This window comes from Pungitius pungitius, chromosome 13, assembly GCF_949316345.1.
Source record: "Pungitius pungitius chromosome 13, fPunPun2.1, whole genome shotgun sequence".
Taxonomy (NCBI): Eukaryota; Metazoa; Chordata; class Actinopteri; order Perciformes; family Gasterosteidae; genus Pungitius; species Pungitius pungitius.
The window spans coordinates 19,358,554-19,377,605 of NC_084912.1; the positions used below are offsets into that span (position 1 = coordinate 19,358,554).

General features: G+C 41.7%; 1 protein-coding gene across 2 annotated transcripts; it reads right to left on the reverse strand.

Annotated features, from left to right (window-relative positions):
• Window positions 1-4,431: 4,431 nt before the first annotated feature.
• exo1 (exonuclease 1) lies at window positions 4,432-17,076 on the reverse strand. 2 transcript variants are annotated; one of them, XM_037466560.2, is made up of 14 exons: window positions 16,884-17,076; window positions 15,583-15,779; window positions 14,985-15,104; window positions 14,470-14,593; window positions 14,004-14,141; window positions 12,792-13,004; window positions 12,125-12,312; window positions 11,616-11,718; window positions 11,313-11,526; window positions 10,490-10,673; window positions 8,442-8,964; window positions 8,214-8,306; window positions 6,948-7,129; window positions 4,432-5,234 (listed from the first exon to the last, which is right to left on the reverse strand). In XM_037466560.2, the coding sequence occupies exons 2-14, from the start codon at window positions 15,741-15,743 to the stop codon at window positions 5,123-5,125; spliced, it is 2,355 nt and encodes a 784-aa protein (XP_037322457.2). In that variant the 5' UTR covers window positions 15,744-15,779; window positions 16,884-17,076; the 3' UTR covers window positions 4,432-5,122. The 2 variants fall into 2 exon arrangements, with proteins under 2 accessions (XP_037322457.2, XP_037322458.2); XM_037466561.2 differs by lacking the exon at window positions 16,884-17,076 and adding an exon at window positions 16,657-16,838.
• Between the last annotated feature and the right edge of the window lie 1,976 nt (window positions 17,077-19,052).

Genomic DNA, 19,052 nt, shown 5'->3' on the forward strand with positions numbered 1-19,052 from the left:
TGCATTTGTGAAAGGCAAGACAGGATGGGTCTGCCAGTTCTCTGGCTTTAAGGCCAAAGCAAACCGGGAGAACGGGTTGTGGCACTGAGTATTTCAGCAGTCGAAACCTGCCTAGAAGAGACAAGAGAGAAACACCACTCCTTCTGAACAGGACCAACCAGGTTCACCAAGAAATAACACATAGCAACACTTTGATACACAGAAACTTGGCTCACAATCACCTTTTGGTATTTCTGCTCTCATAAAGTGGACCTTGGAATTATTTTTGACTTTTTAGACAATTAAGACTATTTATTTGTGCACACCTTGAAAAGCAGCAACTAATACACAAATTCCCACATAATTGTGCTTGAATGACTGAATACATTCTGCCTCTGATTAATTAATTTGATGTGATTACTAACATATCTCCATGTACCATTAGATCTTTTATGGGATGTCTCATGTCAAAACTAGTTTTTAATTGGCTGGTGGCTGGAAAGGACAAACATTCAAGATATAGTGATAGAGTATTACATAAATCAATAGCAACAACATTGACCAGTCAACTGGCCAGTGAAATGTTGGGACAAGTAAATGTCCTGAGGTGTAGTGTAGAACTGAAGAACCACGTTAGTTGGGATTTTCTGGTGTTATTGCTTCTACTCGATCTACATTTCAAGGAGTATCACACTTTTTACTCCAGGGAGATTACTGCTAGATTTCACATACACCAATGTAAGACTAATGAAACGTAGATGAATTTCTTTTTACTACCCAGTTGAAGTATAAATCAGCTGTTGTTTGATAAGTTATGGTAACGATTCAACATCAGGAACAATTCTGCACAATGAGTTCTTTCAAATACTGAGTAAGACGTCCAATGCAGTACTTTAACCTGGGACGTGTTTATGAATTTAACTGCACTATATTTCCCACGTCAGGCTGCATACTTAGGGACGTCCAAGTGATGCAGAATGAGTCACTACCCAACCCTACCAATAAATTACTACACTGCCTGATGCCAAGGCATAGAAGAGATTATGGAGGGTTTTGTCAATGTAAAACAATAGCCAAATAATAAGCAATACATTGTGTGTGGGATTTAAGTGAGCTGGTGAGTCCAACGTTATGTTATGTTGTGCTTTTTCTGGTACGATGACCTGCTACATTAAGAAAGTCAAAGAAAAACAACGATGTTCCGAATACAGAGAAGAGCCGATCCCCAGCTGTTGGGCGAAGGCAGGGTTGGCCCTGGACTGGTTGCACTGTCACGAGGCTCCAGCCGCCACACCTAGGGCCAATATAGTCATCAGATCATCCCAAACTGGGGGGAGCGCACCCTGGGAAGGGCGCATCTTCATCACTAAACCACACGCAGGCACACACCTGCGAAACAATGTAAAATGCAATTATAAAAAACACAATTTCAAACAAGTCGTAAAGATAGGGCAGTGTTCATATTAGATTAGAAGTTACTTTATTAGTTACATTCAGCAGCACAGCTGCCGACAACACCCGCCGCCTCAACATAAAAATGGCATCTGGTTATGGCAACACTCACTTTACCTAGTCGTATAGGACCTACGGCCCCCGCTGTTATAGCGCTAGGGAAACACTGGCTTTATAGCACTTTGTCCAGTGTACAACGAACCTTGATATTTCCATCTTTAGCTGACAAATACTCAAAATAGTGACTGTATTCTCTCCTCCATTGTTGTTTGTGTGGCTGCGTGGTGGGTCTGTGCATGTACACGTGACCCTCATGCTGAAAACGTGACTTTATTGTTGCATAGACTTCACTCCCAGAGACGCAAGAAATCAAATATATATTTGACTTAATGACAAAATAGAAACGCACAGTGACTTGAACAAGTAACTTGAATCTATTACTGGTTTGGACATACTAACGCGTTACTGAGTAACCCGCCCCCCTCCCTTGATTGCTATTCAATCAGAGGTGGACTGGTCATCGGACACAGCAGCCATTTCCTGGTGGGTGGACGAGTCTTTTGGGGTGAAACGGTCCTAAAAGTAGTGTAGTGCAATGTTCTTATTCTTAAATGAAACAAGGTTGTGCCAATCACATCCCATTCGCCTTGAATTGGAGCGGCCATTAAACAGCTGATTTCCATAATAGGGACAAAGGGAAAGACAGGTCATTAACGCAGAATGGACCACTCCATTATTTTTTTAACAGCCCTTCAAACCTTTTTAGCCACTTGCTTCCTTTCCACATGTTGTACAAGACAACATAAAACGGGCCGCAACATCTGCATTCAAGCTTTACTTAGATATACATGTATATGTACATATAGCAGGACAGACAGCAGGACTCCGGTGGGACAACAGGAAGTGGACTCTGGGTGTACATCATGATGCTTGAATGGTCAAACCCAGTCATGGACAATGTATCATTTTTTATATTTAGATGTCAGTCAGTCATCCAGTTTTATTGTGTTGGAACTGTTTATGCAAATCCAAAGAATTTGATTTGATCAAATCCAGCACTAGCGATAGACTCCTTTAATATAAATCCGAGGGTTTCTGAGAGATTTGTTTGAATCAAGTATACTGTCAAATCAGTAAAAAGGGACAGGGCTGAATGGGGATTTGGTTGGTACACGTCTTCGCTGAAGGCTGCTTTTATTGAAGTCAGATAGAAGGAAAAAAAGAAAACAGGATTCCTCGTTTCAAGTTTCATTTACTGCCTCAGTTTCAGGTCCAAGCTCGTAGCTTTTAATGAACACCTGCGGAAAAGGGCTCTGTAAAACAAAGATGCACACATAAGTACAGCGCGTGGTATGTGTGTGTCAGTCTACTGCTGGTATGTGTACGGCTGTGGACCAGAGGGTGCTGTCGTCCAGCCGGGGGGGGCATTCCGCTCATACTTGGCCTTCTTCTCATTTCGTGGCATAACTCTTGCTTTAGCAGCACCGGGCTGCAGGGCTGTGTACGTGTGCGCTGTGCTGGTATTTCATTCTGAATGGCCTCTAGGTATCATCGTATAGAGACGCGTACAACATGCCTCAGCAAGACTTCTAGGGATCCGTTGATGTGGTTCCATCACCGGGGGACTCCTGCTGCTCTGTTGAGTGACAGATAGAAATGTAGAATGGTAAAACACAATCTGTGAATAAAAACCTTAATCAAGGTCCCGTTGACATTGATAAATAATTCTGAAACTACATTTAAAGCTTGTCGTTAACAAATACAGGCAACTACTACTACAAATGAACAGTTTTCAAAATAAAATATCAAGTAATTAAAACTTTCAGAGAAATGGTGTTTAATTTCTTATCAAGTTCCTTTTCTTTTTATGGTGCAAAACCACATAATTTGAATATTGATTCAAATAGCAAGTTCTCAATGGTGGGAGGTTACAAGTACCGCGTCCTTATCATTGAAGCCATTCCTTAAACAAGGCCTGTGTGAAGAAACACTTTATGCAACTATGGAGCTCAAAACAAGGGCCACAGGCCCCAAACCAGAGGAGAGCAGCAGATGCCTTTTATTCCGTTGGAATTCACCCACATATAGAAATAAAACTGAGGAATATGTAGCAATGTTAATTACTGGTTCTAAAGACACTGTTTAATTGGATTAATGACTCAGTTCTCAGGGTGTGTGACTCGAGCTGCTTCAGAGAACCAGTTGGTTTGGAAGGAGGTTGGAAACAGGGTTCTGATTCCAAAGCACAACTGTGCTCGACTCCTATCCGATTCTACTAAACAGTTCGAACTTTCCTAGAATTGTCGAATGGCTCGCTCTGTAATTACAGTCTTTTGTAAACTTTCGCCGGCATGAATGAACCAATTAAATATTGGACTGCTTTGACTCGATTTTCTTGTAACAAAGTGTCAATCAGCGAGGCAAGTGTCGAAACAGCCCTTGCTCTTTTCATGTGACACGAAGGGAATGCAGAGGAACAGCATTCCTTCTCCACTAGTGTGCATAGTCAAGGCGCATTAAGCACAGACCTGTGACTATCTAAACTGGCTAAACACCAGGTGTAACACACCACATACCCCGGTATGATGGGACATTCTCCAGCCATTAAACAGCCCAACTTCATCTCCAGAAACATTCCAAACAAGTCTGAATCATTGTAAATCTGTTGTCACTGCACCCGCACAAAGCACAATAAATGGACCGGGGACATGAATTACTTACTCGTTGAACGAGTACACAATGTCCTCACTTCTAACTGCACACAACAATTAAGGTTTGCTGATCTAGGAGCTTGTCTAGGGTTTATAATCAACATTGTAATGCCGGTGGTACCCTGCAATGATCGATCATACACCTATAAGCCATGTTCCAGGGGGACAGACCACACCACTAGTTAAAGGAAATGACAAAGATAATAATAGGTATTACAGACTAAACCCCCCACAGTCTCTTGTGCAATAAACCCAGCAGGGTGACGGAAGGGAAGCATGCTTGGTATTTGGACTATCTCAGGTACTGCCCCACAGAAACTCTCCTCCATTCATCTCCTCTGACGACACTTGTGCACTCTGACGACCATCTAGAGCTTCATGTTGCAAAGTGAATACAACATATAGAATCAAATAATAACTGGATTAAAAAACAATTATAAATGCAAGTCTTTAAATCAGAAAAGAGAAAATACTCTTTAAACAGGTCATGAATACACAAGTCATCGTGATCATTAGAAGATAATCGGTAATCTACAGAGGTAGGTGGGGGAGGGTCCACATAGTTCCACTTTGATAGTAGGATGACATTCTTTTCCTGTTCAATGACCTGATAAATGCACACTCCCCGGGTCGACGTGAGGAGATAAAGGACGAGACGTGTTGTGAAGAGAAAAGAAGCCAGCGGTGTCATCACCACATTCCTCAGCTTGCACGTGGGACGGACATTTTCAATAAAACTCAAGTATGCACTGTGCATTCTTACGAAGGGACACATTCCTTGGCTGCAGACAATAACACAATGTGATGCAACTAACATCCAGTTAGGAAATGGCATACAAGATGCACCTGTATTAGAAGGCAGTTGCTTTATTTAAAACTGTACATTAAGAGAACAAGTTGATAACAGATCATACATGGTGTGCCTACTTTAAAGCATCACCCCCATACACAGCTGGTGATGGATACATGGGAAACATCCATCACAAGCTGGTGATTATATTCTTGTCTGTCCGAGGCGAGCTGGCCAGCAGGTTGTCTTTGATAGGAGACATGGGCTCTCCTTTCTTACACGCCACAATCTTCTGGCAATTTCTGAAAAACACAAGTACGGTTTAGCTTTTTTTTTTAACGCAGAAGTGCACCCTATTTCTGGTGCTCATTTATCGCTGCATGCTCAAGCATGTCTCATGCATGCCAAGACTGGAGCAGTTTACTCAGCACACTTGACTTATATATTCCAGTGAGAGCTGATGCGCACCAGCAGGGGATCGGATGCATTTGTATTACTTGGCACGGTCATTAGAGGGTTTATCAAGTCATTATAAATGGTTGAATACAGGTTTTACAACACTAGTTGGAACTTCTGTGTTGTGAAAAAACTCGAGTAAGATCATTCAAAGGGTAATTGATGTCACACACAGGTTTCAACTTCTAAAAAGGTAAAACAAAGTCTGCGGCAAAACGTCAAGTCCATGATCACATTTTCTACCAGCAGTGCCTCTCTAAAGGTTGTTGGTATGGAATTCTGCTGCCGCCACATGGCGGCCAATAATGCGGCTGAGCTTGCAACTAACACGCTAACGGTGCAGAAAGAGCTAGCAGTATTTACCTGAAGGGGCATGAAAGAGCCAGTGGGGCACACTCACATGCACTAAGAGCATGTGTGTACATCAGGGGTGGTACAACATACCTTTAGTTTTCTACTAACTCAGTTTACACACATCTGTGTAGCTCAGGAAATATGAATATTCATTTGTTGTGCTGTCTTACTCTCTCAAGAAGACCAGTGACTGAAAACTCACTGCTCTCAAACCCGACTGTGTCCCTTGTGCATGTATTTCTTTCCAAACTCGCAAATGTAACTTTTAATAGAATGCAAATGTTTTTTTCCTGTTTGACAAATAGACTGAAAAGGGCTTTTGTTACGGCTGCTGTGAATGAATGATCAGTGTTGATTGGGGGTACAATAATTGTCACTGTCATTTTGTGTTTATCATTACTCATCAGTTTGTGCTTGCGGTACCACGAATTGCCTGATGGGATAATAAAGACAACCTTGACGCAGTGACCATACCGCTGAGTGCACCCACCCTACTACCAGAAACCACGGCTCCTTATGTCTCACCGCAATTTAGTGTAAAACACAAGGGGAAATGAAGTGTGTTTTCCGGTTGCGGACACAACTGTTTTTTGTTTGCATTTATTGAGGTGCACAACCAAACATCGAGACAGCTTACAGAGCTGCCTGAAGGGACGCCTATGACATGCGCTCATTCAGTGCGACCCCCAGTGGACTCAGAAGGAATAGTAGCTTCTTCTAAAGAAATGCAATTTATGGATAGATTCAAATTGTCACATGTGCTTTGGAAGGTTCTTAACTGAGTGAAATGACCCTGAAGTAGTGTACCTGGCTGCCATGCTGAGTGGGAAGTGTTGGAGTACTCTGATGCAAAGGAAAAGAATTCCTTAAATAATGATGTATCATTCGGCCATTCGTTAACGATCATGACACATGAAGGCATCTTAGAAGCTTCTTACTAGTCCATCTTTGGATAAATTGTAGTTTCACCGCTGCACACTGAAATCACAAATATGCATCTCCCGTTGCATCAGAACTACGTAGCTTAGTGAAAGTGAAGCCAAATTTCCTAAACACCTTTCCTTTCTTAACTCCTCAAGAATTGTCCTCCAACATTTTCCATAGAGGTCAAAGAATAGTGGTTAGGAGACTTTTTTGGGGAGCTGGAACCTTCTGAATTCATTCGTTCTATGACGTTTACAGAGTCCCTTGAGTATTTCTCTTACTTTTGAAAGCTGAAATTCTTCCAGAGGTTGCTGATGGTGGGCTGGACCCCAGGGTTGTTTTCATTGTTGGAGGAAGAACCCACAGACCTTCTCCTGAGTCCACTGGCCCTGGCTGGGCCCAGCATTCGCGCCTTCGCTGCCTGACCCTGGCTGCTGGACTTTGGTTTTGACAGACCTGAAACCTACAGGGAGAAAGACTAGTGTTTTTTTCATTTTTTTTAAACAAAATACACCAAACGATTTATAGCTATTAAGAGCTGATATTATTAAAAATTATATACAATTACTACACAAACCCAGGGGCCATTATTGCAGGGGCATGTCTCTGCAATATGTTTGAATGGAGTAGGACCCAATAAGTGTAAAATGTTGTACTTTAACATTCCCCCTAGGGCAGGGGTCACTGATAGGCGGACTGCGGTCCGGACACGGGTCCAGATGCCGGCCCGGACCTACAACTGATGGATACTTGACAGCTATACATTTGGCAAAGCACTCCTATTTCAACCAGCGCAGCTTTTCCAGCCCTCACGGCACTCGTTCAGCAATCCAGGGAACACACAGACCAATTGCATTAGTCAACTGAATGTGTATAGTCCAAAATGCACCGTCAAAAGGCGCGCACGCACACACACACACACACACACACACACACACACACACACACACACACACACACACACACACACACACACACACACACACACACACACACACACACACACACACACACACACACACACACACACACACACACACACACACACACACGATCATTCCACCTGTCGCAGTTTAAAGCTGTTCAATTGTAAAGATGTGCAGACACTGTTTATTAAAGTTGACAGACCAATGATATGTGGCAATTATTATTTTTTTTTTTATTGACATGGCTCATAAATCTTACTATTAATAAAATGAATTTCGAGCAGCTAGGATTTTGAAACAGTGTAAGCAATAAAGAAATCTGTGTCCTCAGCTGAGATGTTCACTTTTTAACACAACCATTTTTGGATGAATCTATAAAAAAAAAAATTGAGTGAAAAAAAAAATGTTGACAGATACTAGTTTACTTGTTTGGCAGTGTGGAAAAACCCATTCTGTGAAGGCACAATATCTAAAAAGGACATGAAACACTGAACCATTGAAATGCATTTCAGATGTAGAACTTCTTAAAGCAGGCTATCAAAACCCACCTTCACCAAGAGTTAAAAGTAAGATTCACCTTAAAATGTCACAATGTTACACGCAACACAGGCATAAACCTACCTTTGATCGCAGCACAGCATGTTTCTGATCTGCCTCTGTTAAGTGTGTGGCACTCTGCACCAACGCCGAATCTTTGCTCAGATTAATTTCCTTCTGCAAGTAAAATGAAAAACATGTAAAAACTCATTTGTGCTACCAAAATATCAATCTCCATGTGAATTTATGAAACTCTGATGTGTGTATGAATGCGACTCAACCACAAGGGATTTCAGGTGTGTATGAACGCACAGTTGTAGCATCCTCCTGGCTGGAGGAAGGAGATCTGTCGACGAGTACTTCCTCTTTGTGGCAGGAAGTGAGGTAAGGCTGAGAGAAGTAGGCACTGTCCTGTGAGTGAGGCAAATCGTGAAGGTCCTCCCTTTGCACGGATCTTCCATCAGTGGTCTGACGAGAGGGTGACACAGTCTTTGTGGAAAAGGAAACACACTCCTTCTTATACTGAAACTGCTGCAGGGCGGCCAGGCCCGAAGTGGACTTAGGCGTCGTCGATTGATCAGTTGTGGAGGAGCTGCCTGACCACAGGAACAGCCTGGCGCCCTGACTGGCTGAACTGGGGGATGCGGTGCTGGGTGAGGCAGGCGGGCTAGGGGTGTCCACAGATGGTATGTCTGGAACATCATTTTCAATCAGGGTACTGGGAGAATTGTCTTGGATGGGACTCCCTGCTGTGGCCTCTTCTGGCTGAGGTAAATCCTCCTTGGTAGACACCTTAGTGATCCGCCTGGCTGCTGAGGTGGAACTGCTGAAGAATCTACATAAAACATCAGGATAACAGAGTCATGAAAGATGGTGCTGCTTAAGTGACAGCCTGCTAGAGTCAGGTGAAGTGGTCCGGCACCAAGTACTCAGCTAGGATTTACTGTGAAGTCCATGTTTGTCTTAGATTTGCTTTGGAGAATCCAAGTCAAGAAGAAGAAAAACAACTGCGGTCTGGAAGGGATTTAAAATGAGAATTTCCACATACGATCTCTATCTTAATTTTTCTGTCTTCTGATCGATGGACTGTTTATGCTACACCCTAAAATGAGAAACATGTTTATTCAGGTACCTGTTCAGAAAAATAGATTCATTAAATGTAGGGCCGGGACTTTAGCGCGTTAATTAAGATTAATTAATTACAATGTGAATTAAGATTAATTCATTACACAAAAAAATAACACATAAACATTTTTTACGCACGTATTTTTTGCACCGCGGAACGTTTCTCACTGGATGAGTTTCGGGGGGACCGATTATACTGGAGCACCAACTAGCGTCCATGACTTGAGACAACAACAAACCACAGTGAACATGAACGAAGAAGCTGACGAGACCGTGTCGGGTGGCCCCGTGAATGGGAAATCTTATTATAATAAACACACGGATGGAAGCGTCTATAAGAGCGTGGTTGTGTGCAAGCTGTGCAACAAGGAATTCACATCGAGCCTCAAGTATCACCTCAACGCAACACAATTAGCAGCTAGCGTGGACGTACAAGGACCCACACCCAACCCACACTGCACCAGATGACTGGTTAGAGGACCAGGGTAACTAAGTCCACGTCTGAAAAAATAACCAATGTTCTGAATGTACTTGAAAGTATTGGTCTACTTAAAAAAACACTTAATAAAATACTTTACAGAAGGTCTTCTTACCTATAGGCTACCTGAATTTCTGAAAGTACTATATTTCTAAAAATGCTATTGCTACAATTGTCTGCTGGAATTGGCTGAATAAAAATAAAAATCCATGTGAAAAAAATGACTTCACTGTTCTCAGGTCAAATATTTGTATGTATAATATATGCGATTAATTTTGATTAATTAATTACAAAGCCTCTAATTAATTAGATTTTTTAATCGAGTCCCGGCCCTAATTAAATGCTAACTTGCCTGTTATGATATTATGATCGTGGACGGTTAACTTGTTTTTCTAGATTAATCTAGATAAAACCTTAATGCCCTGCTTGTAGAAAATAGCTTTGTTTTTGATGGAAAAATGGTCGTCGGCCGATGAAAGGTTATAAACATAGGATTCAACCAGCCATGAGTTTTGGGGTTAAATCAGCAATTATCCTATCCATGATCGATTATGAAACACTGCTAGCAGAGTAGTTTGTTAGATCACGTCCTTTAAATTGAAATTTAAAAAAAAATCAAATAAAGTAAAACTTTCCCACAAACTGAAAGTATGTTGTATGTCTGTGTGTTGCTTTCTTGGAACCCCATCCCTGTCGACTAGTAAACAATGAGCCGGATGATAAGCAAATCATTGCGTTAGAACTCCTGTGAAGTCACCTGCTGCATGTGAGGCTGTCCTCCTCGGCGTGCTGGTTCCTCCTCTGCAGCAGGGTGGAGAAGCAGTTGCGTGGCCGAGGCGGACTGGTTAATGTTGGAGTGTCTGGATGCTGGTCTGACTTGGACCGCTTGTGACCGGAGGACGAGTACTGCTGGAGCACATCCTGATCGGATACACTAGAGTCTAAAAGATAAGTACATATCCATTAGGTTTTATCAATTGCTTATTTTTATCTCTACTTAGAATTGGAGTGTTTCCTAATAGAAAAGATAACAATATCTTTACTGTATTGAATATAAGGAGGACAAGTATAACTGTAAAGTAAACCGCAATACACTGAACAACTAAACATTGACTTTACAGGATTACAAGGTTTACAAAGGGGGTATTAGTCGGCCACAGTCAACCGATTCGGCCGGGGGGGTGAGGTGGGGTGGTTGTCGGTCAAACAGTTCAACCGTTAACGGTTATAATGGTAGGGGAAAACACTGCATTTGTTTTTCTTCTTTTGGTTTTTGATTGACTGTACTTTTCTCAGTGTCATCATTCACACGCATATGACAGGCTACCATGTAAGATAATAACTCCCGAAGACAAAAAAACATAAGTTAAACATAAGGAACACACTGGTCTAAACCCTGACCGAGACACACTGACAGAATATTTATCTATGCATCAAGTGGCTGCGGGTGTCCATAACAACAAACACGCTACTCTGCCTACAAACCAATCAACTTCATGCAAGTCCACTTCTTTAGTGAAATGGGTATATGGGCATTAAAAAGCATTAAACATTTAAAACACTACATGTTGATATCTCACCTTGTCGTGCTCTCTTTCCCTGCAGCTCTCTGGATGACAGCTTCAGACCCACCAGGCTGATGATTCTCTCTTTCCCCCTAGTGGGGGAAGGCCTGCCTGGGGACGCAGAAGACAGGGGCGGGGCAACTGTTACCTGCTTTAAGCCTCCACTCCAGATACTGGGCCCAGTTGGGACTGCTGAGTGGTTCCAGCTGTGACTGCGGGGTTTAGAAAGCTAAAATAGACATTTGCAAAGTTGTTTCAAATTTAGTAACACACTTAGTTAGAAAAAGATCTGATTACCAATATTGACTGATCTGATACCTGTGGCAAGGGTTTATCTGGGCTGAAGTTGTCTATCCTCTCCATGGTGTTGATGTCAAGGTTTCCCAAGGCCATCTGCAAGCCATTGTCATCTCCTAGATTACTAGATTCAATGTGGTCAAGGAAAAAAAACTTTGCATATGATGGAGGTAAACTCACAATCTCCTTTTTTTAAATAATCTAATAACAATACTTTAAATTGATAAAGCACTTGTCGCTTTACATAGGGCAAAGGGACAAAGACAAAAGGAGTATACAAACAGAACCTTTTGGTAAAAAAAATAATAAAATACTGGAGAAGCTGTGTGGAATGAGTCACCACCCCACACCCCCGGCCGAGGTAGGTGGAGGGATTAGCAGGTGAAGGCCAGGTTGAAGAGGTGGGTTTCGAGGGCTTGTGTGAATGATGATCAGGTGGGAGCCTGATAGATGTGGATGGGCAGGGCGTTCCAGAAAGCAAATGTTGGAAGGAGACACTACATACGCTGGGGTTGAGGGCAAGAGGATACAGTCCAGCGTAGCTGAGGGTGGCCGGGTCGATGTGTTCTGGGTACGTGGTGAGAGGTACAACCTTCCTCCTGACAGGATCAAACACCAGTTGGTAGAGGAAGGTGTTATTGGCTTTGACAAACCCCTCAATGTACTCCTCGGGGACGACTAGATTCATCTTCAGATATTGGCCCATCTTTCTGATAACCTGAAAAGGCAAAAAACCTCATAATGAACCTTCTGCTACTGGACCTACTTGATGCACGTCATATACAATTCTGGCAAAATCAGACTACATCAAAAATTCTTTCAGCTCAGACTACAGCAAAGCCCCCAGCATCAACCAGCTGTACAGCCTCTCAGAGCAGCATAAATAAAGACAGCTAGCTGCGCCGGCAGTTGTTGTGAGTCACATGACGCAGGCAAGTGTTGTCCCGTTTTGACCTGAGGAACGTAAGGAGCCTCCAGCAGAGTTCAAGATACACAGTCTCACTGTAAATCTGTTGGACCCTTCAGAACTGGCGAGAACACTTTTTCCGTGAGGTGATCTGAGAGACTTTTAATCAGACGAGTTAAATGTGGTTTCCGCCGAGGCAAGTTTGGTGTTTTATTAAAAAGTGATTCTGGAATCACAACTTCAAATAGTAGTAACTTTGCAAAATGCATCATCCCCCCACCTGGTCTCACCTTGAGGATATCAGGGTCTTTGGCCAGTCGCAGCAGTTTGCATGCTTTCCCCAGGCCGATGCCATGTAAGGAGGCTAGATAGTCGCATCCAGAGAGGATACACATGTAGCGAAACTTCTCCTCAGTGAAAATGTTACCCAGAGACTGGCAACGGCCCATGTTGCTTTGGTCAATCTCCAGGCCATTACCCTGCTTGTCCATCTTGAGGATCACCTGCATGATTGTTAAAGACAGTTGCATAAGACGTTTGCGGCAGAGTAAGGGCACATGAAGCCACTTTACGGCTGCGTTTGCCTATGCTTATGGTATGGTTTGCTGCAAACGTAAACACTCTAGTGTATAATTGTATTATTTTTACAAAGTGTGGTCTGATATCATCCATTTCTCCCTCTCACTGGCCAGGCTACTTACTTGATTTTCTTACCCAAGAACACCAAGTAAGCTGGCCATGAACACTAGTATTCGGTTTGAATGCTGACAACCAAGAAGATCTGCCTTCTCCATAGAACCATCGCCTGTTCTCCAAAAGCCGAGGTCAGCCTAAATTACCTGGGTCTATTCTCATCCTGCTAATTTGGTTGTTTGATATTCGCTTAGTAAATCTGACAAAGCAGTGTGGTCTTAATTTGGCAAAATTAGTGGAGCTGGCAGTGTTGATCAATAAGCATCATACATGTTCATGCATTGTTGCTTGGGTCATTGACTAAATCATGGTCCACAATATCTTCCCCTCACAGTGAGATATTACCAGTAAATGTGGTCTGAGTGAAGTGATGTCTGGTGCACAATTGGTGAGGCTCTACCCATAAAGAAGCAAGTCACAATCATACGCCTGTTTGAAAAATAAACCAATGGTAAATATAAATCCAAATGAACTGCCATATGTCCCTGCTCCATTGGTCTTTTAACATTTAGAACCTTGCATTCGGGTTGAGTCTTTTCAGTTTCTCAGACTAGATTTTTTTTTTTTTTAAATCAGGTTTTGTTGTGAAAATGTAATGCTGAAAATAACAGGTGAACAGGTGACCTTTTTTGCTATAACATCAAAGCTCTTTATGAAACATCTTCATGCATGTTTTTTACATTAAAACATCTGATCATGTCAAAATCCTGTCAAACCAACAAGTTTGTACTATGAATGAATTAGTTTCCTCCACTTATTTAAATCTGTACGCAGCTGGGAATGCATCACCTGGATGTATCACAACATACCTTCTTGCATCCGAAGGCCAACAGGTCAGAGTCTTCTGTGATGACAGCCTGGGCCAAGCCAGATCTAGTGAGGTAGGCTAACTGAGCATCAGCCTCATATGGGGCCACAACACAGTCCACTCCTCTCGCCCTTGCAACCTGGTTTACAAAAACATTTTCTGAATGTAACCATTATGAAAAAAATAACATTTCATAGAAATCATGGAATTATGGGGTCTAAATGGTCAAGATTAAATATCGTCATAGCCTTTGTTGCCAGAGAGACAGTAGATGGTCTCTACTAGGTCTTGTTGAAAAAAGTAGTTTAGCTGACTTCCTGAACTAAACTACTTAGCTGCATAAAGTATATGAAAAAGTGCTGTCCTTTGACAGCCCGTATGTGAGGGGATTCCGGGTCAGTGGCAGTTGTGGAAGAAAGGAATGCATACAACTGACTTCAGGCTGGCATGAGTTAGTAAGTCCTCACCTTAATAAGGTTATGAGCCATGGTTGGGGTGATGTTGATACAGCGGGTAAAACAGTCTCTGGCCTCAGACAGTTTGCCATCGCGTAGAAGCTGTCGCCCTTTCTGAAGGTTGGCTTCTCTACGACTGTGAAGGACAGAAAGGAAACAGAATGAATAATGGATCACTTATTCTCCTATGGAGGGGCTGTCTATGTACATTCTTCCACACATAACAATGTTGCTCTGTTGCTGTTGTTTTGGAGTACACTCAACACCTCTAAATCATTTAAAGATGTCGGATCCGATCACCGGACCAGAACCAAAGGATATTTAGTTTACAATGATATAAAACAAAGGAAACAAATCCTCTGTTGAGACCAGATAATGGCCAGCCATTGTTTCAGTGGATTTTATATGTGTTTACAGAGCTGGATGGTTTTGTTAAAAACTGTAGTTTTTTTTTTTCTTCTTTCTGTAGCGCCAGCTTCCTCTGCATCTATACACTGATGCACAATAAAAAAGTTAATAATACTCACTCTCTGCGAGACTTTTCCACTTCTTTTTTTGAAGGGAGATTGCGTCCATCAAACACAAGAATTGGTTTGACACCGAAGGCCAAAAGCATTTCCACAAATTTCATGCAGTACCACACATACCTAGGATTAAATAAAGCAAACTCAATTTAGTCAATTTTAGTGCTAGAGATTTAAAACTCATTACTGGATTACTTTTAGTGTAATTGACACAATAGACAAGTACTTTTAAATATAATTTATTTGGCTGTATTTCATCTGGCATACATAAATAAATGCCTGGTTTCATGTAGTGTGCTTGATTGGGGACATAAACAACTACAGTCAGCTGATTGGTTAAAATGACATGTTGCCTGTGGTGCTTGGATCATTTAGCTCAAACTATGAATCTTTGTGAGCACACTAAACCAGCTTACTGTTGTCCCTGTGTCTATCATGTCTGTAGTGTGTCAAATATTTTGTCATCGATTGATATTAATTATACACATAATGTGATAAATTGGCATTTTTAACAAATAAACAAAACCCCACTAACAATTACAAAATCTTCCCCTATTTCTGAAACCCTTTTACATTCAGCTACAATATAAAAAATGCTTACTGGTCAGTTGGTTCTCCTTTAGCGAGTTTCTCAGCACATGAAAATGCTCCTTTATGCAACCAACAGTATGTGTCCACAGCCACAGTCTGGCCTTTGTATTTCTTCACGCTGATGGGCTCTGCAGCATCTTTAATGAACTGCAGCAGTCCAGAGATTCCCATTTTCTGCTGCTGAGAGGAGCCACGCTGACTCTGGAACTTTAAAAGAATCAGGAAAACATGATAAGAAGTGCTCAAACTTTCACAATAATAATCAACAACAACCCCTGCATGGAGGCGCTTCACACATGTCCACACATGCGAAGACTTTAGGCACATTCAATGCATTTGGTTTATTCCTGCTTTCATCCGCTCATCTGGTGTGATCGTGTTGTCCAGCCCCTCAGATGTTGAACTATCTGCCAGTGAATCTCAGGTCGGCTGAATCTCATTTCACGGCTTTATCTATTTTGGAACTGTGCAGGGGGAAGTTTATAGCGCAATAATACAAAATGTTGGATTCACGCTGCATCAAAGGGTGCTTGATGTATTGCAGCATAAATAGTGAAATATAGTGATATAGGTCAGCATAGTATTTGAGTTCCACAAGCAAGTGTCCAGATTCATGATTAAATTAGTTTATAACGCTGCAGGATGCACGAGTGTTCATAGATTATCCTAAATACTAAATACTTAATGACAATAAGCAGAAACAAAGCATTATGCCGTTCTTCGTGAACTTTGACCTGGAATCTGTATCCAGGTCACCAGTATGGAGTCACGTGTCCCACAGCTCAGGTAGTTGAACTGAAGTTGGTGATTGGGGGCTTTTCATCCTGAGCGCTTTTTAACTAATGTATTCTTTCACGTTATATTAAGCCCCTTTTGACGCGCAGTTCTTCCAACATGTCGGATTCCCTGTGAGGAATAACGCTTCATCCCACTGTATTCATCCACCAACACACAACAGGACCCCAAACCTCAAGAAGGTATAAATGCCATCGAATGATGCAACAAGATTCGTAAGTTGTGTCAATATGGAAGTCCATATTAAAGTGTAGATTCATAATATACAGTATTAAGAAAGTATCGTTACCGTATCAAATGTCAAATAGGTGACATCATTGTTGAGGCCCCCAAAGCGACAACACTTTTAAGTAGGCATCTGTTGTCTCACAAAGTAACATTCATTTAGACTAACGGAAAGAAGTCGACAGTTTCTTCGCTCCAAAGTGCCAACTGTGGCTGCAGCACACGTCAAAGATTAGTGACCTAAACAACAAGCAAAATGAATATAATGAGAAATGTGAACGTGGCACTTACTTATTTCCTTCTAGCTTTCCTTTAATCGACACATACAGCTGGGCTGAAGGAGTTGGAGCGAATTTAGTTTGAGCGGCAAAAAATTCCAGCAGGAGCTTCCACTATTGGCCAGTTGGCCGGAAAGGGCGGGTTTAATGGTAGGAAGCGAGTTGAGCTCCAAAACCTGACCGCTACATCCCATTAACATACTTATGTACTGGATGTGCTAACGACCGGTGGCTTGTTTACACTGGTTCATCGCCATCTGTCGCCAGCTGTCTGGCAATCATCAGAGGGAGATGAAATGGTATACTTGAGTCCGTATACTTCTACATGTACAGCTGGCGTCCCCTTACTGCCTGTTCGAATGAGGCACGCCGGTGATGATACCGAGCTCTCCCAGTCTTAGGCTGCTCGAGGCGGTTCGTGGGAAGGCGCGACTGACGCGCTGAGGGATTCTGCCGGGGAAAATGGTTGCGAAACACCGCTGAGAAGCAGAGACAAGCAACCCGGACCTATTTAATAAAGAAGCCGACATAAACGAGTTTTTCTCTACAGTTAACAACTTCAGTTTATATGCAGCTCAGCATTGTTTGCAATGTGGCTATAGACGTAAATTGGGAATTGAATGGTTAACTAATCGATTAATAAATGCATTGAAAATATATTTATTAGAACATGAGAGAAGTATAATGTGACGATCCGATTATTTACAGATGTTGTGCTAAATATAATGTTGAATGACATTCGACTTAAGAAAGTAACAACACGTACACACCACAGTAAGACACACATGGTTGGATCACTACCATAAGAAAATGATATGATATGGTATCAAAATGATTTGAGTTTTAGAGATTTCTTCAAGAATTTCATTTCTTTGGTGTTTGGATAGTAATGACTTCACACGTCAATGCATCCTAAGCCATGCATCCTTTGATTGTCCCCTGTCTCTAGTTCAGGGTTGTACTCTTCTCCAAAACCGGGATTATTCTAGGGATCACAAAGGATAATTTTATACACCAAGTTCCTAATAAAAGGTCTCACTGTGTGAAATGGCTATGATGGCTAGGATTTTTATCCTCATCACATATGCTGCCAATCATACCCAATTTATGCAATCACATGACTGTTAAGGACCCAAAGTAGACATGGTCATCGGTGAAAATAACACATTTATACATTACATGGTTATTGGTTATCAATAATATGAGATGATCATAGGCATGTGTAAAGGGAAGATTTGTGGGAACCACACGCATTTTAATTCATATATCTAAACGTGAAAGGTCAAGGAATGACATTGTTGGTAGTTTCACATGATTCAAGTGTCTTCAGCTCTACGACTGAGCCTGCAACAGAGGGCAGCCAGAACATCAGGGAGTACATCAGGTTCACCTCTCAGGCCTTGAAAAATTCAGATTGGTGGTCAGGAACCTGTGGCTGTATTAAAAAGTCAACACACTAGAAGTGGAAGCACACGTGTTTGAAAGTGCAGCAGCATTTTACATGTCAAGGAGAATGTGGCATTAATGACATTAATAATGTCTGCGTTCACACTAAATGAGCCCTGGTACTGTGCATTCACACTCACTGGCTTACTGGGGCAGTTATTTACACCTGTGGCTTTCCTTGACGATTCTGCATGTCTCTAATGAAGATGGTCTATAAATAACGATAATTGTTCTATTATTCTTAGAACATTATAATTATACCAGTGTGGTAATTAAAGAGCAGAGGCCCTATTGTGCCTGTGGGCAGAATCAGATTTTCATTACCCAATTAACGTGGTGAAACAGATTGTAGTCAAATTCGTCTTTATTGTTTACTTTGTTTCAAGTTTATTTGATGGAACATCCAATGAAAGGTGAAAGGAAAGTCTGTAACTACAAGGGTGTGATTTGAGAGGCACTGGATACATATAAAATATTATGTGTTGTATTAATATTTCATTTTGCAAATATTGCTGTTGTCGCCAATACAGCTTGTAACATTCTTAATTGTGTGCAAACAGTCTGTGGATGATAATAATACAGGTTATCTCTTCTCCATAGAGAAAAGATGACGTGAGGTAATTTACATGTCTGTCAGCAGTTAGCTTTTGTTTTTTGTCTTCACTCAAAGACCTATATACTTTTAGGAATGAATAAATCATTTGATGTGTGAATAAAATTGATATTAACTGTTTGT